The following is a 22,416-nucleotide window of genomic DNA, read 5'->3' on the forward strand; positions in this document are numbered from 1 at the left end:
AAGTTAACATAAGTTAACCATATCATAAAACTCATAGAAAAGAAAAAAGAAGCACCTGTTGTGATGCGTTAGATAAACCTACAGTGTAAATAGTTGTTGCCAAGGCCTTTCCATCAAAACTGGGCAGTAATCAGTCCTGAATGGTACATTTTGATGTTTCTTTTAAGAGGAAGCATAAAACTCTGTTCGTCAAATATAAGTGGAGTTATCGCACCAATAGCTGGCTTTCTCCTTTTGTCTCTGCTAGCACGCTAGAAGCTCCACAGCAGAGACGCCACAGGGCAAAGCCTCGGCCATAAGTTGAATGTTGTGGCAGTGAAAGCGCTCATCGTGGCATTCTGTGGCGGTCGCGGTACTCTATGCTTAGTAGCACGCTGCTGCCACCTCAGAGGCCATGCGCAGCTGAGACAGCTACATGTAGCGCAAAGATGAAATGATATTTTTTTAGTTCACACATGCACACACACACGCGTGCACGTACGCACAGATATGTATATTTAGTTTATTTAACTCAATATTAGCAATTATGTATTGCTCTCGCGATCACAAAGTTGGCCAAAAGCATTGGTGGGTCCAAATGCTTTTGGTAATGCTCCACAACGGCGTTGTGGAAGTGAGAGGAAGCGATTTTTTTGTTTCTGACACGAGATTGTAAATTCGCTGCTGCATGCAGTGCAGTAATACTTGGCTTACATGTTCACAGTAGCCTCTATGACAGGTGAGCAACATTTTCTTGCTGTTGTGAAAAAGTGTTTCAGGGCCCCCTGAATTTTAAAAAGAAAGGCACATGTGCACATGTACGTGCATATGTGCGTGTGTGTGTTCGCACCTTGTGTTGTAATCCTCGCTTGCATTGCAGGAGCAGGCACCAAAGAAGCTCTCCTTGGCCACACAGAAGGTGCTCGAGAGACGGCTCTCCAAGTGAGTGCCTTCCTTTGAGTCACCAGTGGCACTGTTGAGAGAAGAGCCAGGGCGCTAGCTCATTGGCTACGGCATAGCGCTGCTGAGTTTGAGGTCTCGGCCACATTTTGATGGGGGCGAAATGCAAGAACACTTATGTACAGTAAAAGCTTGTTATCACAACTCGTTAATTTGAAATTTCGAATAATTTGAAGTAGCCGCCGTGGCCCGTCCAACAACGTATTGAAAGCAATATGTAATGCATCCCGCTAATTCACACTGAAATCCGCACTGCCACCGATAATCGAACTCCGTGCCGTCGTGTGTGGGGAGAGTGCTAGTGCCCAGGAGCATGTTAGTGATACTGGCGTCGTTGTGTAGCTTAGCTCTTCCCATCTGCCGCCCTTTGTTTAGGCCTGACTGGAGAGAGAGGCATTGTTGCAGGTTGGTTCTCTCCCCCTGTAAAGTCTTTCAAGATGAAAATGCGGTCGCGGTGCTGCACATTTTTTTTCCTCTTGCATCTTCGAGGCTCTTTGTTCTGCTGAGAAGCGGCACCAGGTAATGTCCAAAACATGGCGGCAGTGACATTTATTGGCTATCGCAGTACCAAAAAGCATAGCCTTTGAGATTTGTGGCTATTACTCAAAGGAAAGCATTGGTTTAGATGCCGCCTATAGCATGCAGCCATTCCAACTACGAAAGTATTATGGAGACGAACATCGCACCAGGTTGTTGTGCGTTTCGCGAGTGCATTTTGGAGCGCTGCTCTTGTCTCTGTGGCGAGCGTCAGTGGCGCGAACGTGCGTTTATAGTCCAATATTTTCGGCGCGTGTTGCTTGCTGCCAGTCACACTACGACATGTGCGCTGCGTCAGCAGAAGTGCTGTCTCCTCTATACTGCCTATAGCTCGACACACGCATACGCTGTCGGCTGCTCTGTTCAGAGCGTTCGCAGAACGATCCCCAACCGGCACTCCGCTTTCAACAGCTGTCTTGGACCGTCAGTGAAGCAGCGTGGGCACCTTTTTTCTCCATGTCATGCATTGTGGGTCGGTGCAACAAATGCACGAATGGAGCAAGAGCAATCTCGACGCTGTTAGATTTGTCGGACGATCCCACCACTGTTACCAGTTGTAGGATTTGTAGACGATCTCGCCGCTGCCAGCATTTGAAGGAGTTGAAGGTCGTAGAGAGGAACTTGGGAGGAACTAAGTGAACAGGGTTTATTTACATTATTTACAGTTTAAACAAGACATACATCAACAGTCTAGCGTGACTCCCAAATGGAGCCCGCAAGACAAAGCATACAGCAAACGAGCACACAGCTCACGAGTACATTTCGAGCACGACAACGAGCACCCTCTAGCAGCCGACAATCGCTGCTTATAAGCACTCCGTTCGACGTCATTGCAGACTACACGCCTTTTTGGAGGAGGAGGGCTCACACACACGTGCCGCACAGATTTCAGTGCTCTCTCGAGGGCCGACGACCTTTGCAGCGCAGTCGTCATGGTATCCATTGACCTGCGTCCCCGTAGTCAGGTGGTCACTCCCAAACCCAGCCGGCGCCCCTAAATTCCAGAGCTGCCGTAGTCCGCAGCTCTCCAAAGGAAGTTCACGGTTGGTTAGCGCTGTCCTCACTGGTTCTCTGAAGGGCGCCACCACCCCGGATCGATCGACGCACCTGCAGCAGGCTGAAATAGTTGCAGGCCGATCCTAACAGCTCCTCCATGGCCCGGAAAATCTCGCCTGGCCATTGCTGGCAACCGCTGGGCAGGAAGAGAATGGCTGGCGAGCAAGACGATGGCTTTGCTCTCTGCAACCCCTGTGCACTTGGAATGCCTTCAACCATCTCACAACAACTGGCACAGAAGAGTCGATCCCGGCAACACAATACCACTCAGCGTGCAAACGCCCGGAATCAGCTGTTAACCCACCAGGCTTCTTATCAAAATTTCAATGCAAGCCACTCAACTGGGAACCCCAAATTTTGCCCCAAAACTTTGTGCCGCCAAAGCGAGCGTTCACGTTCCCCCTGAGTTTAACCAGATCTGACCGTCGTGCTGCACAAGAGCAAAGGTTTACGCAGAACTGAACCGAAGGCTCTCTACCACCAATACCCGAACATAAGCAGCCTAACTTCACGAACAGCCTGTTCTTACGCTATCGCAGTGGCGTACTTATCTCATGTACGGTTGCCACTGAACCGTCTGGCCAACTCCACAGGTACATAATAATCGTGCTAGCTTTGTGGTCTCTATTCTGAACGCGTACTTGCGTCGTACATAAGCATTTCATCACGCTTACTCACATTTGTACCTTTAGTCCACACAGGACACATTCCTTAAACGAACAACCAAACTTGCGTAACCTACGCAAGGCAGGGGAACCTTTAAACAAATGTGTCTTCAAATACCTAGCTCTACGCACGCGTACTAGAGAAGACAGAATACGGCTGCCCTCAACACACACGAGCAACCCAGTCATAAACCTTCTGCTTCCTTCTGTCCGCACAGGACACGCGCTAATGGACCTAAGAGCTCTTAGTGCAAATCATGCACTTACTGAAAACCTACGCGCTTAACCTTAGAAAATAAAACAACATATAAAAAGAAGGTTAGCTAATACACACGCACATTACGATAGGCCTCTCAACGATAACCTTGACACTCAGGTTACTTACACACACAAAAAAGAAAGCCTATCTGCTCACTGATGAACACCTCGCAAAACTACATGTTTACATAAAACACCTCTTTCAAACTCAGAGCTTCTCGAACGAAAACACAAACAAAGCTCAAACCTTACACATTGAAAGAAATCATAGTCTCAATTCGCGAAAATTTTCAAATGCTAAAAAAAAAAATTACACAAAAGAACACGTTTCCCTTCTACGAAAGCTCTCTTGGCCTCCCGTTCTAAACGCTTACGACTGACTCAAAATTTTTGAGCCGTACTCGAGGTGGTCGCGGTTCAAAAGCTACTCTGGCTACTCAGGAACAACAAAAGGGCTGACACACTATCAGCTCCTTCAAGACATTATAGTCTCCTGCCAATTTGTGTCCTGGCGCCCCTCTTTCATCACGAACTCGACTGACCGTGTCGCGACTCCCTACCACCTGGTCTCGTCTTGCCACCTTGCGCTTCTTTGTACTACACTGAACTTCGAAAAGAATGATGGACTGACAAGGAACATAACTGCCCCATGCCCTTTGTCCGCGTCCGTGCAGAACATGCTTCTGTGTCTCTTTTTGACCGGTGGCCCTAACGTGTTTCATGCGCCAACGTCATCAACGACGACCGCACCTTTCTTCTCTTCGCGCCTTGGGTTTTCGTGCCTCTCGCCCCTTTTGGCTGCGCTACCTTATCTACGGCTTCCCAATTTTTACCGCGCTTCTTTCTGCGGCACTTTCTGTTTGAACTTGCTTTCATGTCGCCTTCTGGCCTCCTCGTGCTGGCCGGTACACATCTCGTCGGCCCGGATCGGTCTCTTACCCGCACAGTCTGAATGATTCCTAACTAAATCCTCCCTCTCTTGGCTACCTAGACTGGCGGAGAGCTGCACCGATCCCTTAAAAATGCAGTTATTCTCTCTTGAGCTACGCAGCTCGCAATCCTGAGAGCTGCCCTCAAGTGCATCGTCCAGCTCGCACTTTACTTCGGCACGCAGATCTGGCTCAACAGGGGTGCTCGTGTCCGTCGAGTCAACAGTACTCTGTACCTCACTAACGACCTCGATACCATGAGATGCGACGCACACGCGCGGTAACTGTGCCAATTTGTTCGCAGTTGGCCTAGCTGTCTCTACAGTCCTCTGTTGGCACAGCACCTCGTCGCTCTCACTCTGGCCTTCAACAGCCTCTGTTGCCACTAAGGCATCGTTAGCTGCTAGCACTTCAAGTTCACCTATGAACGTGCTGCTAATCTCACAGGTACTGCTATTTTCCTCGGCTTGCGACTGAAATCTGCTATCTACTTCCTCCCACTTTCCCAGCGTCCAGCCTACAGATTTCTCTAGCTGCTGTTGACTTTCCTCGATTAACTGCTCAAAACCTTCAATCTCTTTGTTCAATGCATCAATGTACTGCCTCGTTACTTGTGTTAGGCCTTCTTCTTTTTAATACTTTTTAGTTCGTGCCTAGCTTTTTCCTGTTCTTGCTTAAATTCTTACTGTTCTTACCTAATTGCTTCTTGTTCCCATTTTTTGCTTAGAATTCGGTTACCTATATGTTCGATGAATTTCAAGTCATTCTCACTTTCGAGAATTGTCTTACGAATTTCTGTTTCCGTCAAGTCCTCCTCTACGTATACCTCGATCTCCTCAGACAACCACAACAGGTCAGCTCTCGTCAAACACATTAGGACCATGGTCGCTACTTTAAGCTTTGGCTCTGCTGTCACGCAATACTTGCTGCGATACCCACGCAAATCAGAATACAAGTAAAAGATCCCAGCGAATCAAATCTACATACACAGAGAAATTGAAGCCTAGTAAATCTTACAGCCAAAACCAAACGCTTACCCACTGAAGTAGCACCATATCACCAGTCCTCCGCCGTATCCAGTCAGTTGCAAGAGGTGGTCAATCCCAAGTCGCCTCCAACGTGATCAGGATACCGGTCGGTCACCATGTGCCAACGTCCGTGAGCTGCCGTTGCTGCTTCCCGAGTCGTAGGCCTATCTACGAGCCGCAGGCCGATCTCACCGAGCTGTAGGCCAATTCCACCGCTGTCAACCAGATGTTATATTTGTCGGACGATCCCACCACTGTTACCAGTTGTAGGATTTGTAGACGATCTCGCCGCTGCCACCATTTGAAGGAGTTAAAGGTCGTAGAGAGGAACTTGGGAGGAACTAGGTGAACAGGGTTTATTTACATTATTTACAGTTTAAACAAGACATACATCGACAGTCTAGCGTGACTCCCAAATGGAGCCCGCAAGACAAAGCATACAGCAAACGAGCACACAGCTCACGAGTACATTTCGAGCACGACAACGAGCACCCTCTAGCAGCCGACAATCGCTGCTTATAAGCACTCCGTTCGACGTCATCGTTCGACGTCATCGCAGGCTACACGCCTTTTTGGAGGAGGAGGGCTCACACACACGTGCCGCACAGATTTCAGTGCTCTCTCGAGGGCCGACGACCTTTGCAGCGCAGTCGTCATGGTATCCATTGTCCTGCATCCCTGTAGTCAGGTGGTCACGCCCGAACCCAGCCGGCGCCCCTATATTCCAGAGCTGCCGTAGTCCGCAGTTCTCCAAAGGAAGTTCACGGTTGCTTGGCGCTGTCCTCGCTGGTTCTCTGAAGGGCGCCACCACCACGGATCGATCGACGCACCTGCAGCAGGCTGAAATAGTTGCAGGCCGATCCTAACAACGCCCGGCATGTCGGACCGCATTGGCCGCAACCTGTTACGTTGGCTGCGCCAATGCATTGAACTATAAACGCTCTGGCCAACGTGACCTAACGTGTGCAGGCACGTGCTCATGATGCGTCAGACTATATAGACGTCATAATCGAACTATTTCTTTCTCCGGCTCTCATTAGTTTGAATTTTGTATAATTAGAATTTTTGTGGCGTCCCCGCGGAATTTGAATTAATGAGCTTTTACTATACTTAGATTTAGGTGGATGTTCAAGAACTTCAGGTGGTCAATCAGATTGTGGTTTTGGGACATATGTACAGAATTGAATTGTTGAGAGGGGAAAGCATCGAGTTTGTACAATTACCTTAATGCGAAAGTGGTGCTAGGCACAGCCCCCTGACACTGCATGCTGGGAATTCGAGGAAGTGGTGGGGCTTCCGCGTGGCCTATTTCCCGAAGAGCCAAGACACCTTTGAAGCCACATCTGGCGACTAGCATTTTGTCTGTGACAATGACTCTTTGTATAGGAAAGCAGCATATAATATGCTTTTTTTGTTATATAGCCTATAAGTATGTATGCTCGAACCTTTTTATGTTGGATGTTGCTTCGTCATAACAAGATTGAACTCGGCAAGCATTTGTAAATAAAGCTCAAGTACTCGTGCTAGCTTCTGCACTTGGCTCAAGTAGTGTAAAGGCAAGGGCCTCTTTGGAGCAAGGAGCAGGCTTTGTCGTAGGGGAACGCCTTCAGAAGAATTGAGAGACAGTGCGTCAACTCATTTTCACTTTTATTTTTATGCCTTGTGCTGTGTGACTCCCATCTTCTTCCTTCTTTTTGTTTGAACACCCGTCTGTGTAGCGGACGACACTGCTTGAAACCCAACATTTCATCATACGGTACCATTGGTGAATTGCTAAGTTTGAATGAAGGACATTGTGTTCTGAGATATATTTGTTTGCTGGCTTGAATCGTACAGTTTCGTTCCGTTCTTCTTACTTATTTGTTGTACATTGAACGCAAGCTAATGTTGACGCAACATCCATTAAAGAATAGCCAACACGTTTTATTTGCACAGTTATGGCCACGTTTTGGCTGAAGGTACAGTGCTCAGTGATTGAAAGGCGATACTCGGAGCGCATGGCTGCTGGCACATTTTGTGCCACCGGCGGGTACTGGGGACACTGAGCTAATGCACTGTGGCACGCAATGAAAATTAGTGCCTTTGTGACGCATTGTGACTGCATTTGGCCCCGAAGCGATCACTCGGCACTCGCTGGTCGTGCAAGAGAGCACTGGCCACTATGTAATTTGATTCGAGCATTTGAATTGCTAGGTATGGTATTTAAAAAAATGTGAAATTTTGGGGTTTTACGTGCCAAAACCACGATCTGATTATAGGGCATGCCGTAGTGGGGGACTATTAAATTAATTTAGACCACCTGGCATTCTTTAACGTTCACCTAAATCGAAGTACATGGGTGTTTGCATTTCGTCCCCATCGAAATGTGGCTGCTGTGGCCGGGATTTGATCCTGTGATATGGTACTTTCAAGACAGCCTGAAGGTGCTATGTTCTTAAAGTGCCCTTAAAAGGGACATACTTTAAAAAGGCACTAACGTGATAAATTATTTGGAGCTGCGTTAGTAAATAACTCTCCTGTAATACCGAAACAGCCACTCTTATTGTAAGAAGAGGCTTAATGAGCCAGAAAACACACAAAAAAATGAAAGATGGCTGGTGGCACTGCCTTGATGTTCCTGCACCATTGCTGTGGCATCATAGATTCTGACACCTCTACTGGCCTAGTTCATCTTATTGGCAAACATGGCCTGTATTTCATTCTAAGCGTGGAAAAGGCGAGACTTGGCTAGTTTCAAGAACTTGTACTGCAACATGACAGCCCAAATACGAAGTAATACCACTTTGAAATTTCCGATGTCACTGTGGCTCTATATCATTGGGGTTTCAAAGTGATATTCAGGAAATGGGAGAGTTTGATGCTCATCTGTAATTCTAGTGTCCAGCTTCATTACTGAAAATTAACTAAAATAGAGTTTTAGAAGAATAGTTTACATGTCCAAGTTGATTTAGTGTATTTATTTACCGTGATTATGATGATTTATTGGCTTTCCCTTTGAAACGGGACGATGACAAATATTCACATAGCCCGCTTGAGTTAATCAGGTATGCTGTACGTGCTTTTCCTTCTAGCAGTTTTGTATACATCTCTTTAATCATTTTTCTCTTCCTCAAAACTTCTCTGTCCACTTTGTACAGCTACCTATGCCTGTAACGTATCCGGTCATATCAATCTCTTTCCTGCTCTTTTTTTATTTCACCACTTCTCTGCATGCATTGTTTGAGTTCCTGAAATGCATCGGCCTGCGGCGTTTCCCACTTGAACTCGACATCACGTTTAGTTAAATGTGTCAATGGCTCAATGATGCTTGAAAAGTCCTTGACAAAGTGCCTGTAGTAAGCACACATGCCAAGGAATGTACACACTGCCTTCTTGTTGATGGGTTGCGGGAACTTTGCGATGGCAGTTGTCTTCTGCGGGTCGGGGTGGACTCGAGATTTGCTGATGACGTGGCCTAGGAACAGAAGCTCATCATAAGCAAAACGGCGCTTTTCCAGCTTCAGAGTGAGCCCTGATGACTTGATGGCCTCTAGTACTGTCGCAAGCTGCCTGAGGTGATCATCGAAGTTTCCGGCGAAGACGACGACGTTATCCAAGTAAACGAGACAGGTCTGCCACTTCAATCCTGCTAAAACCATGTCCATCATGTGCTGGAACGTTGCAGGCACCGAGCACAGTCCAGGTGGCATAACCATGAGCTCATAGAGGCCGTCTGACATGATGAAGGCGGTCTTTTCACGATCTCTCTCGTTGACTTCTATTTGCCAGCAGCCAGGCTGAGGCTCGACGAGAAGTATTTAGCGTTGCAAAGCCGATCCAATACGTTGTCTATCCATGGGAGGGGGTATACGTCTTTCTTCGGGATCTTGTTCAGAAGACAATAATCGACGCAGAAACATAGGGTTTCGTCCTTTTTCTTCACCAGGACTACAGGAGATGCCCACGGGCTTTTCGACAGCTGAATGTTGTCATGCAGCATTTCGTCTACTTGTTGCCTAATAGCTTTGCGTTCTCATGTCGAAACTCAGTAAGGGCTCTAGCGGAGTGGTCGAGCACACTCTTGGGTTATATGCGATGCTTTGCAACTGGTGTTTGTGGAATCCTCGGTGACATCGAAAAGCAGTCTTTGTATCATCGGAGAAGAGTTCTGAGCTATTGCTGCTTGCTTATGGGGAGACTTGGATTGATGTCGAAGTCTGGTTCGGGAACTATGGTCGTTGCAGTAGATGCGCCAGCATCCGAGAGGACAAACACATTGCTGGTTTCCACTTTCCACAATTTCTTCATTTTAAACGATAGTCGTGCCCTTGTTGATGTGCTTGAACTCCTGGCTGAAGTTTGTCAGCATCACTTTCGCTTTCCCTCTGTACAGTTGAGCGATCCCTCTTGCAATGCAAATTTCATGGTCGAGCAGTAGACGTTGGTCGCCCTTGATGAAGCCTTCTGGGTCTGCAGGTGTAACGGAAATGACGTTGCTGGAGCGAGGTGGGTTGCTGACTTGTTCCTCAAGTATACTCAAGGCACGCTGACTGGGAAGCCTCTATGTCGGTATCGCCTGGTCTATGGACAGCGTTATCCACTTCGTCCTCAGGTCGATGATGGCCCCATGTTTAGGAAGTTCATGTCGAGAATTGTGTCTCACAAGCACTGTCGGAGGGCAACCAGCATTGCAGCGTAGGTCAGGTTATGAACTGTAATTCTTGCCGTGCAGATTCCCGTCGGGGTTATGTGGTGTCCTCCAGCTGCCTGAAGTTGAGGGCCGTTCCATGCAGTCTTGACTTTCTTCAGCTTGGCAGCGAACAATCCACTGATGACGGAGTAGTCGGCTCCTGTTTTCACTAAGGCGGTGACCGCGTGGCCATCAAGAAGCACTTCAAGGTCGGTTGTTCTGTGTCTTGTGTGGCAGTTAGGTCTTGGCGTCGGATCATGGCTGCGTTGTGTTCATGTGTGACTGGTATGTTGCCCCATCAGGCCTTTTTTTGTCGGTGTATTTTTCGCTTCTGGGCATCGTCAGGATGGCAGCATCTCATTGATATATCTTTGAGAGTCTTTTTGGTGTCTTCGTCGGTGGCGGAGGATCTTCGTTAGTTCGACGAACAGCAACCATACCTCCATCGGTTGCTGCTTTTAGTTTTCTGGATATGGGCTGACGGACCAGCCCCGGGTTGAGCTAGTGTATGGATGGCGCTGCGGCAACAGGTAGCGGCCTGGTGATGGTGAATGGGACGGTCGGCGAGGACTCCACTGAGTGGCGGCGAGGTAATCAGCGATATTTGCGAGGTCGTTTGCCAAGCTGTGGTCGTGGCGCGTTGACCGCTAACCCTCGCAGTCCCATCTCTCGGTATGGGCATCGACGGTAGACTTGACCCGCTTCTCCGCAGTGGTAACAGAACGGGCGGTGGTCAGGAGCGCACCAGACGCCTGTGTTCCTTGCGTAGTTTCGCTGGACAATGGGCGGGTGAGCTGGTGATGGCAGCAGCGGACAGCAGAACTGCATCGTTATAGCACCCTGGCGTGGGCACGGAGGGTTACTTTGATGATGGGCGATGGCACCGAACGTCCTCGCTTCTGGCTGAGGCTGCGGCGATTGAGGTACTCCGAGTGATTGTTGGAGTTCCTCGCATACGACATCGGCAATCAAAGCCACTTGAGGCTGTGATGGAGGGAACAGCTTCTGAAGCTCCTCCCGCATGACAGCTCTGACAGTCTCACGCAGGTCGTCGGTGGCCAGCGATTGCACTCCGGCGTAGTTTGTCGAGTTTGTGCGGTGTTTGAATTGCCGGTTCCACATTTCCAGTGTCTTCTCGATGCTGGTGGCCTCGTGAAGAAACTCATCAACCGTCTTCGGTGGCCTTCATATGATTCCGGCGAAAAGTTCCTCCTTCAAACTACACATGAGTAGGCTAACTTTCTTCTCCTCGGACATTTTCGGATCGGCGTGGCAGAATAGACGGCTCATCTCCTCCAGCAATGGTCTCATTGGGCAGCTGCACTCGGGTTTCTAGTAGAGCTTGGGCTCGCTCTTTGTGTACGACGCTTGTGAATGTCAGCAGGAAGCCGCTTAAGGTGGCCTCTTGATTCTCGAACCACATCCCGGCGGTGAGTTCCAATGTGAAATAGACATGTCGCAGCTTGTCGTCACTGTTCTGGCTGTTGAATGTGGCGATTCTTTCTTAAGTCTCCAGCCAAGTTTCTGGATCTTCAGTCAATTCTCCATGGAAGATCATTGGCTCCCTGGGTTGTTGTAGCACGATGGGGGATGCTGGGACTGCCATTGGCGTTGACTTGGTGACAATCTTCCTGGTCGTCTCAGGCAAAAGTGCGTGCTCTGGAGGCAGTCCTTGCAGCCTGCGGCTACCTTGCTGGTTCTTGGTGACGCTGGTGTTGTCGTATGCATTCGGGCTTGGGTCACGGCTTTGTGGGGGTGTCCAGTACATGAACGCAAAGTACCTCCACCAGATGTCACATAGTAGGGAAGATGAAGAAAGCAGAAAAATTTTTCTAGGCTGACCATAAAGTGAGAAAAAAATATTTTGAGTTGGTATATATGTAGTCTTCATTCATGAATAACAACAATAAAAAAGGAAATGAACTTATACGAATTAAAAATTTGATGCGTTGTTATACACATAGTTCAAGGTTTCGAAAGTGTGCACACCAGAATATTTCGAAAGACTCAAATGTTCCTGCTGTTACACGAATGTGTACATCCGTAGCATAATAAAACAGCGTAGGTGCGCACACTCAGGAAAACTGCGTGGTTGTGTGCCCGTCAAAAAAGGAAAACGTGTGACAAACTTCCATTAATCTTTGTCTTATCGACCAGAGGCAATTAGTTTTCGCGAGTGTCCAAAAAGAAAGCAACGGAAACGCATGCGCGGCTCTATCCTTCCTATGTACACCCCTGTGAGCTAATAAGCACTAAACGAGTGAGAGAGAGGCGGTCGCCCTTTGAGCGATTAGTAACGAGATAACCATCAGTTTTTCAAGCGCAAGAAGACGAAAGTGCCCATGGAACAAAACCCAAACTGCCGCCCGCCCACCCACGCGCCAGTGCTCGAGCGGTAGTATATAGACGCGTGGGAGCAAACTAGCTCTAAAACAAAGCATGCAATGAAAACCGAGAGAGGGAGGCGCGCGAAAAAAATTCCCTGTATTCCCACATAGTGACAGCACATAACAGAAAAGAAAAAGCTAGGAAATTGGCGCGCTTTTTAATGGTAGAGATGGCGCCGTAAATATACGGCAACGACCATTTTGGACTTGTTTGCGGCGCTGTGTATTTACGTCATTGACCCTTAAAGGGTTAAGGACATCATAACAGGCGATGAGACGTGGGTTTATGGCTATGATTTTGAAACGAAAGTGCAGTCATCGCAGTGGGTTGCCAAAGGTTCTCCTTGTCCAAAAAATGCACACGAGTCATTAAAAAATTAACGTGATATTGGTTGTGTTTTTTTACTGCAAAGGCATTGTCCATCAGGAATTTGTGCCACATGGTCAGACGGTAAACAAAGAAGTTTACCAGGGAATCCTAGCATGTTTGAGAGATTCTGTGCACAGTAAGAGGCCTGAATTGTGGGAAAATCAGGCTTGGATGTTGCACCATGACAATGCCCCGACTCATGCATATCTCCTTGTCCGCAGCTACTTAGCGAAACACCACACTCCTGTTGTGTCCCACCCACCATGTTCTGTGAACCTAGCCCCCAGCAGACTTTTTTCTATTCCCCAAGCTGAAAACCACCTTGAAAGGACGTTGTTTCCAAACTGTAGAGGAGATCCAGGACAATGTGAGAAGAGACCTGCGCACCATCCCAGAAAGTGCATTCCAGGAGGCTTTCCAAAAATGGAAGAAAAGATGGAAAGATTGCATTTCCAGTAGAGGGTACTACTTTGAAGATGACAGCACTTAGTGTTGTACTATAAGCAGTACAACAAGCAAAAGTTTGTTTTCTTTTTGAACAGACCTCATATGCTCGCATACTTTCAAAATAATTACATTTGACCAATGATTATTTACTTTAATGATTACTGTAGTGATTACCCCTTCAGCCACAAGCTCTGGGACTTCCTTCTGTATACTTAGCTAAGCATGTATATCCACTTATTAAAGAAACAAACTGAAATTAACTTAAATGAAAGTATGCGCTGACATCAGAGGCAGGTGAGGTCTACAGTTGCAATGCACAATCCTAAAAAAGAAAAAAAGAGTTTCGAGACCTGGCAGTGTTTAATGCACCGAGCAAAGAAGGGCAGAGATGTTGCTTAAACAGGTGCAGAAAAAAAGGGGATAAGCAAATAACTTCACTTGCAATGTCATGCAATATACATTCTTGGAATGCTTTACTGGAGTTATATTATTTATTGCATGAACATCTGTCCCTGCGCTAGGTGCACGGTGCTGCAGAGTGGGATTAAACTTGGCGTGCGTTGTGGCAAATGACACAGTTGTCACCACCCTGCACAAAGCGGCATGTCAAAACGACATTGAGGCACCCTAAACACCTACGTCGCTGGCTTAGTGTTTGCTACATAAGAATTTTGGTAATGGCCACTGCAATCTGAAGATCGCAAAGTGTAAAACAGATGCCTTGTAGTACACATTGATGTGCACTCTGTTCTTCAGCAACACTTTTGAAGAACTAAGGGAATGCCAGCTCAAGGCACAAGTACGAAGACTCAGCAATACAACAATGGGAAGGGCGCTCCTGGCAAAGCTAGGTCGGGAAGTAGAAAAACCACAAAGTAGCAGGGCCACAATACCAGACCCACTAAGAAAGAAACTACGCATACAACCTATCCCTCGCAACATGGACCCAAACCTCCATGCAAGTAGGAGACAGGCTAGGGCAGAGTTTTACGAAAAGACGATGGGACATCGGGACAATACAGTCTATACCGATGCGTCCCTATACTCACAAGCACACAAAAACAACGCGGCAGCGATAGTAGTAAATAATCAAGGAGAATTAATCACAGGACTCACAGCCGAGGTGGCTAACATAACCAAGGCAGAGGAAATTGCTGTCGCACTGGCAACGGAAGGAGGTTATAGAACAGGAATATCCCTCAATATTCTAACAGATTCACAAGAGGCGTGCCGGAGCTATATAAGAGGCAGAATTAGTAACACAGCACTCAAGATCCTCAGCAGAGTTCCAATCGCTGAGGGACAACCCACACATAACATTATCTGGATGCCAAGCCACGCAGGGATCAGGGGCAACGAAGGGGCAGACAGCCTAGCTCGAAGGATGACCAGCCGAGCAGGAACGTCAACCGCCCCAGAGGGGCCACAGATCAACTGCGGGAACAGCTATTCAGAGCTATTAAACCTCTATAAGGGGCTAAGATATCAATATCCCCCACCACATAAAGCATTAACAAAGGAGGAGGCTGCAGGATGGCGGAGACTGCAAACGGGCTCCTTCCCAAACTTATACATACTAAGTAGGATGTTCCCCACGCAGTATAGTGCAACCTGTCCGTAGTGTGGAGCTAAACCAACATTATACCACATTACATGGGAGTGTACAAGAAACCAGGCATTCCACAAACACAAAACACCAAGTGCGGAGCAATGGGAGAGCTGGCTCACCAGCCGCGAGCTAGAGGCTCAAAGAGCTTTAATAGCGCACGCGTGCGAGGCGGCCCGGCTCAGTGGAGCCCTGGACTAGGGGCCCATCCATGGCTGAAGAGGACCCAAGCTTCAAGAATGAAGACTTTGGCCTCGACTCGCTAAAACCTTAATAGAGTCAATAAAGTTTTCCTTTCCATTCCATTCCATTCCAAAATTTTATGGCAGATGGTCTATTTTATGCTCAAAGAAATGTTTGCACCCTCTTATTTATTTATTATTTATTTACAGATATTGCCCTCTTACATGTGCAAGACATTGCAGGAGTAGGTTCATAAATCTTGAAAACAAAAAAAGAGTAGCAAACATAATTGGGCAGTTGAATAACAAGTTGATCGAGAGGCCATTCATGCAAGCACGCTTCAAGGTTATTCCAAAGTTCAGTGTTGTAGGGGAAGAAGGAAAACCGAAAACAATGCTAGTGCCAATTTTGTCCCCCTCAAAAATATTCGTCACCTATCCTGTGTGACTATCCTTTCTTTAAAACTGCACCCAGTACTTCCAGGCCCAATGAAATGCACAGTGTCAGCGTGACAGCATTCTTGACAGGGGAGTAATGTGTGCAGAGTTTTCAAGAAAAGAAATGCAAGCAAGTGACATGATGGCTACTGTTCGTGGACAAGAACACCGCAGTGGGTGGAAACTTTTTGAAAGTGTTGTCCCAAGTCCCATTGTGACATCTGTCATAACTTGAGCATAGCTTGATGGGGTTGATTGGTGAGCCAGTCCACCTATTAAAATATCTTGCTGGCGCTTTGCCCCAGGCTGACTGGACGAGGCCAGAACCCGAAAGTGGAGGGCAAGCGACCGACAGCAGTGATCCGATCCCATACCTTCGTTGCGGCCGCTCCAGCTGACACATGTCACACGGCTGGAGTGGCACCCTCAGGTAAGATACGTTGGCAAGGCTGCTGTCAGAGAGCCCTTGGGTCAGAAGGTAAGTAATGTGTTGGACTGCCGAGTGATAACTCCTGTTTGTGTGCATTGAACTGGACGTCAGGTGCATGAAATGGAGAGAAAAACATGCCTGCCAACCTGTGAACCTTAAAGTTTCTTAAAAAAAAAAAAACATGGACAGTAACAAAAGGGCGGGGGAGGTGACAGCAAACATTCTATTAAAGGGTCCCCAAAGCACTTTTGGTCAGAGTAGAAAAATGCATTTGAAGTTAAAATAGAACATTTTAGAAATAATTTGCAGGCGGAAACTACTTTGGCATGTTCAGCAGAAGCTGGAGTTACTGGCAGTCAAAGTTTGGCTTTGATTCCCGTTGCAGTGCTCCCATTCCTCCTTCAGTGCCTCACACTGCGAAGCCTATGGCACAGCGGGGCTTGCCCACAAAGCCCCGCCAGCTGAGCACCACCGTGGCCTGCAGTTCAAATTTGATTTTAGATGTTGTTGTACACACCACTATTTCTGATTTTGGTGCCCATGACACGCCAGACAAACAACAAAGGAGGTGTTGGCCAAATGTGGTTGTCCTTGGTGAGCCGCGCTCAGCAAGCGGGCTCCTCGCGGCACCCTGCGGCGGTCACGGGATCTATGCTATGCGTCGGACTGCAGCCGCATGCAACTGTAGTCCGTATGCCTAGCGTTTGCTTTGTGCATGATGGGGCTGGAGTGTGCACTCACGCTCATGTGCTGCAGTCTGGCAGTGCTGCGTGGTGTGAACCAGCTTTGTCCTGCACCGGCTTGACCGAAGGATAGTAGCCACTTTCAAGTTGCACATTTTGAAGTGCTGTCAGTAACTCGCTACAAAGAGATGTCTGCCGAGGCGTCAAGCCAGGAGTGAGCGAATGCTGGCCTGACTAAGTTTCGTGTGGTTCAAGGCTAGTTTGAGTGTTCAAAAGTAATTGAAATTAGCGAGACCCAATGTCTATGATGCCAATAAGCAGGGTGGCCAAAGTTGAATTCCTTCGTGGGCGGCCGCAGTTGAGCACGAGCAGGCGATAGTCTGCTTCTTCTGGAAGTGCGTAATTCGTATTAAAATTCGAAAGCAGATTTTCACTTACTTTAGCTGATTTATTAAACTGCGTTAATAAATGTGTGCCGTAACAGTAGTAAGCCGCGGGTTGATCCAAACACTTCTTTTGTTTCGTGTCAGCTATCGGCCAATAGCAGCCATCCATGGGAACCTTGCACATGACTACATATGCAAGCCGCTAGCAGCTTCGAAGTGGGTCACTTGAAGAAAGAGTGTTTTGAGACATACCTGACTTCATGCTCTGCTTGTCAGCACTGTCTGCCGCACTTGACTAAAATTTGGCCGACACGTTCACTGCAGCGTGTGCTATCCGCAAACTACGTTTTCTTCCACCAGGCCCGAAGGTCAATTTTTCTAGTTTGCCTCGAGCATATGCCTTTTTACATACATTATTGTCGATGATTTACTTTTAGATGCAGTACGCAAGCCACAACGAACTTGGAACAGCAGAGACTGACAAGCAACACCACGTTTTTAGATCACAGAGGCTTTTTTGTGACTTTGCTGTTGCCAATATGGCCTGCTTCGGAACCTTGTCCAAATAAACTTGCTCAAAGCAAGTGCCTCTATGGAATGTGGCGTCTAGTGCTGTTACAAAAGAACGACACAGGTAGCATACAATTTATTTCTTGTATGCATTCCTTTTTTTTTTTGTAGCTGTGTTGTAGAACAGAATCGTCTTTTATAAATCTTGATGCAAATTAATAAAATTTTAGAACAAGCCAAGACTAATAAATTTTATGCAACAAATCAGCTGAGGTGGCAGGTATGCAACATGCATCTTTTTCGCCTGAAATGCTGGCTCTGGCAAATCTGCACTGAAATTTCTGACTGCAGTGGCATTTTCTGGTGCATTTCTTTTACGATAGACATGCTTTGATAAATCAAACGTGGTTATTGAATTATCAGCTATAACAAAGTAAATATAAAATATTTCTCATTGATATCAGCAGTGTAACGAATATTGCATATAACTAAGATATTTTATGTCATATGTCATTTCATTAACCGAGGTTCCTATGTACCCTGTTTATTTGCCTCGTTCATTTGGAATAAACTAACATTGTACATACCATGTGCAGCAATGCCCCCTCAAAATGTGGAATTTCTCAACACAGTACTGATGGCCTTCGGCTTTGTGAAGAGATGTGGCTTGCCACATTTTACCTTAAAGAGGACAGATCGCACCATCATTGATTGTATAAAATGATCACTATTGTTTACAAAAGGTCCTGAATGTGCCTGTTGCATTTTTAATACTATACTTTATGTCGCTTGCAGCTAGTTGATAGTTAGCCCAGCATCGTGCCATATTATGCTGTCTTTCAATGTGGCCTAGGGCACTGTGCTGCAGAGATTGAGGTTGCTGGTTCCGTGCTGGCCGCCGTGGCCATATTTTGATATGGGAAAAATGCAAAAATGCTTCAGTACTTATTTAGGAGCACACTAAAGTACCAACCTCGGGGAGTCAAAATTATGTCCGTAGTCTCCTACCACGATATGCCTCATAATTAGTTTTGGCATGTGAAACCCTAGAGCTGAATCGAATTTTTGGCTTTTCATTTTAATTTGTCGTTGCCTTTTTTTTCTCTGTCTCTGCAGGGACCACTCGCAAGATCTGTCGTCTACCAATGTACAAAGTCTGATGTTGAGTTGTCTTGATCATCCGCAGCCAGATATTTTTTCAGCTGCAGTGATATTTTCTCTTTGCTACGCCTTGCCAAATGTGCCTTTCAGTTGTTTGATGGCCAGGGGTTTGCAGCCAGGCTCCAAAGTTGAATAGAGGACCAAAGAGTGCTCGCATGGCAGATCTTTGATCATCGGGACCAGTCAATCATGTGGCAGATAATTTTAGTCTCACACAGTAAATAGCTCTTCAATGCGATCATGAAAATTTGCCTGTTTTATATCATTCAAGTGTTATGACTGATTTCTGAGCCTTCTGCATGTTGAGTCATCTGTTATAGCCTTATGTGTGTTCATTAGAGAGGTTTAATGTGTCTAGTATTCCGGTAATTGCAGGCGTTCTGGGCATTTGGCGGATGTGTGGAGGCGTAGAAGTGAGTGAGTTGAGTGGTGCAGCCACCTGTTGCCACAGAGCTCAACTAGACAGAGAGAGCTTGCAGTAACTAAGCATGTTCTTTTGGGCTGCTGGTTTAAATTTTCGCATTGGCATTATTGTGTCATGATTTGCTGCTGCCAAAAATTTATACCTGCAGCAAAGTAGAACACACTTGGTTGGTTCATTAGCTCTGTGTTTGTCTGGTTGAGCTGTATGCCACTAAGTAGAACCACCTGTCCAGCCGATCACATCTGTGCCTCCTGCCCATCTGGTGAAATTCCCAATCCGCCTGCGTTTACCGGAATACCGAGTAAGCTAAAACTATCTGTTCTTTTTCTTCGCGCTCACTTTTTTGAAGCTTTCTACTGAATAAAAATTTCAAACTGAAACTTCATGTGGCTGACTTCTTGTATTGAACCATGCGTAAAGAAAACTGCTGCCTTCATTCGCCTCACAAAATGTGGTTGCTTGGTAAAACCGATGTAATAAAAACATTTTATATAGCATTATTGCTCATATCTTTGCAACTGTACTAGCCACGCACTTTGGTCTTGATATGTAGAGAAAAGAAGTCGCTACTAGACTACGCATGTAGCATGCACAGATGTCACCATTGTCTTGTCACACATGATGCAATCGGAGCTAAATTTAGCCTCGTACACATCGTTCAATATGTTTGTTCACCTGAGCAGGAATAGTCGCATTCTAGAGAGCTCTCTATGCTACAGTGGATGAACACCTCAAGCTGGTGTTCATCCTGCTGGCCCGCAACTGTCTGAACGGGTCCAGCTCAGGAACGCTGCAGGAACTTGATGTACATGCCTTCAAAATGGCATTTCTTAGGTGGTGTATCCTAAGCCATTAAAATAATTTGCAATGTGAATGCAATGTATACTTGTAGGTGATTAAATTACAGTACTCGTAAAAAAATTTATTGAGTGCGAGAAAACATGAGACAGTAGTTTGTTTCCCCACCAAGTTTAAGTGCAGCAAGAATATTTCTGGCTGAAATATGAGCTTCACAAATAAATTCGGTAAAGTACTGGTCCAGAAGACGAAAGGAGCACGTGCCGTTCACATTAGGAGCTATGCTGACCTTAACTCTAGACTCTAGACAATCTAATCACTGTTATGTTACCTTGCGAAAATAACTTAGATGACCAATCACCGTTAGCTGCCAAATGACCTTAAGAGAAAGCTTTAGCTCGGGCCCAACTCCGACTTGGCCTATTCAAATACATGTAAAACGTAAAAACGTTTTTCTGAGATAACCCCTGAACCGATTTTAATAAAATTTGTTGCATTTGAGAGAGAAAGTTAAATTTTAGTGACTGTTGGTAGCAGAATTTCAATTTAGGTCCTGAATTTTGTTAAAGAAATTTTCAAGAATATTAAAAATATAGAAGCACGAAGTTTACAAATTCATAGCTCTGCATCAAAAACAGATGTCACGGTTCTGTAAACGGCGTCGATTAGACCATTCAAAGCGGACAAATTCTATATGCCATTTTATATCTTATGTAAATTTGTTACGTTGGTTACAAGGGTTCTGCAAAAGCTGTATTTCCATATTACTAATTTTTTTTATATTCATGTGTAACATATCAATTTCGTCCGCTTTAGATGTACTATTAGGTGCAATTCACAGAATTGTATTATCATTTTACGTTGAACTACAGAGTTCCAAACTTCATAGTTTCGTTTTTGAAAATTTTCGATTTTTGACAATTTTTAATAAAAAACTGGCGACCTAAATGAAAAATTTGAAACCAGCAATCACTAGATTTTAAGTTTTTCTTTTAACTGCAACAAACCTCGTCAAATTTGGTGCAGTGGTTGCCGAGAAAAATGAATTCTCCTTTTGCATGTATTTATTTATTTATTTATTTCACGTACTTTCAAGGCCCGAAGGCGTTACAGAAAGGAGTGGAGTCAAAACAAAAAGTAATGCAGTCAAAATACAAAAAGAAAGTATTAACAAAAAATATTAACAAAAGGCATTCTGAACGGCAGTCTTGAAGTTAGTAGGGTCGGTGATGAGTGCGATTGAGGCGGGAAGGCGATTCCAGTCCATGCTTGTCCTGGGGATGAATGAGTCACTGTACCGGTTTGTACGGCACAATGGCACCCCGATTTTAAGGCTGTGGTCAGTGCGGGCCGAAATATTCATGTAGATGCGTGCACCTAAATGCGAGGTTGATTAGAAATCGGGTATCATACGTAGAAGGTTTTTCACTGAATTTTCATTCCAATATTCCACCATAATGGTGACTGAAACTTGGAGCACTAATGAATGTTACGTCTTTTAGGCTGTCCAATTACAGGACATATTATTTAAATCGCATGCACAGCCATGATGGGGGTGTTGCTTTGTTGGTTTGCAAGACTGTTGAATGTTAGCTGTTGGATTATTTTACGCAGACAACCCCTGATTATGAAATGCTTTGTGTACGTGCAAGCAATAACGTGTTTTCAGTTTGTTATCGACCACCAAATGGCGGTATTGCAACGTTTCTTGATTTTTGTGATCAATTCCTTTCATTTATGGCAGAAAATAAATATACTATAATTGCTGGGGGAGACTTTAATATTGACGTCAGTTTTACAAGCTCTGTTAGCCGTGACTTTAATGCTATCATACTGTCTAATGGTTTCATAAACGCAATTAACATACCCACGAGAGTGGCGCTTGAATGCGAGTCAGTCCTAGACCTTTTTATTACAAATTTGTCTGAGATGAATATTAGGTCATGTGTTTTGTCATGTTGTATCGGTGACCATCTTCCAATATTTTTATGTGTGGAGCTATTGACACAAGGTACAGCGAAGTCTCGAATAATTAGGTTTCAGCTATTTAAACCTGTGGCGCTCAGTGCATTTCGTAGCAGTCTGTTACAGGCAGATTGGAGCGATATAAGGAAATCTCTAGACGCAAACAATGCTTACGATAAATTTATTGCAATTTTCACGTGATTATATCATTAAAAAAAAAGAGTGCAGATTAAATTGTAAAACACGAAAACCATGGATAACGCCTGAGATACGTCATCAAATGAAAACAAGAGATAAACTTTACCTAACATTCCTACATACTCATTTACCGGAGGCCTTCAAGTGTTATCGCAACAAACTTACAAAATGCTTGTGATCCCCCAGAACTCACTATCAATCCACATATCTTGAAGTTCCTGGCAATCATTCTGATGTACTGTGGCCTAGATTAAACACACTCCTTCATCGCAGCCACTTTACCTCCCCTGTTTCAAAACTATAAGTAAACGGTATAAATATGGATGAATCAGATTTGACTGACACATTTA

The 22,416-nt window shown here is 45.7% G+C and overlaps 1 protein-coding gene across 10 annotated transcripts in view; it reads left to right on the forward strand.

Annotated features, from left to right (window-relative positions):
* LOC142590639 (uncharacterized) overlaps positions 1–21,669 on the forward strand; it is a 139,644-nt gene extending 117,975 nt beyond the window's left edge. For 8 of the 10 annotated variants that reach the window (XM_075702996.1, XM_075702997.1, XM_075702995.1 and 5 more), the window contains 3 exons: positions 860–921; positions 15,817–15,941; positions 18,637–21,669. In XM_075702996.1, the coding sequence (XP_075559111.1) occupies positions 860–921; positions 15,817–15,941; positions 18,637–18,680 (231 nt within the window). In that variant the 3' untranslated portion in view covers positions 18,681–21,669. Of the gene's footprint in view, positions 1–859; positions 922–15,816; positions 15,942–18,636 lie in introns of those variants that run through there. The other 2 variants (XM_075703003.1, XR_012830207.1) reach the window with 2 other exon arrangements.
* The last annotated feature ends 747 nt before the right edge of the window (positions 21,670–22,416 follow it).

The sequence above is a fragment of the Dermacentor variabilis genome, chromosome 8 (assembly GCF_050947875.1).
Source record: "Dermacentor variabilis isolate Ectoservices chromosome 8, ASM5094787v1, whole genome shotgun sequence".
Taxonomy (NCBI): Eukaryota; Metazoa; Arthropoda; class Arachnida; order Ixodida; family Ixodidae; genus Dermacentor; species Dermacentor variabilis.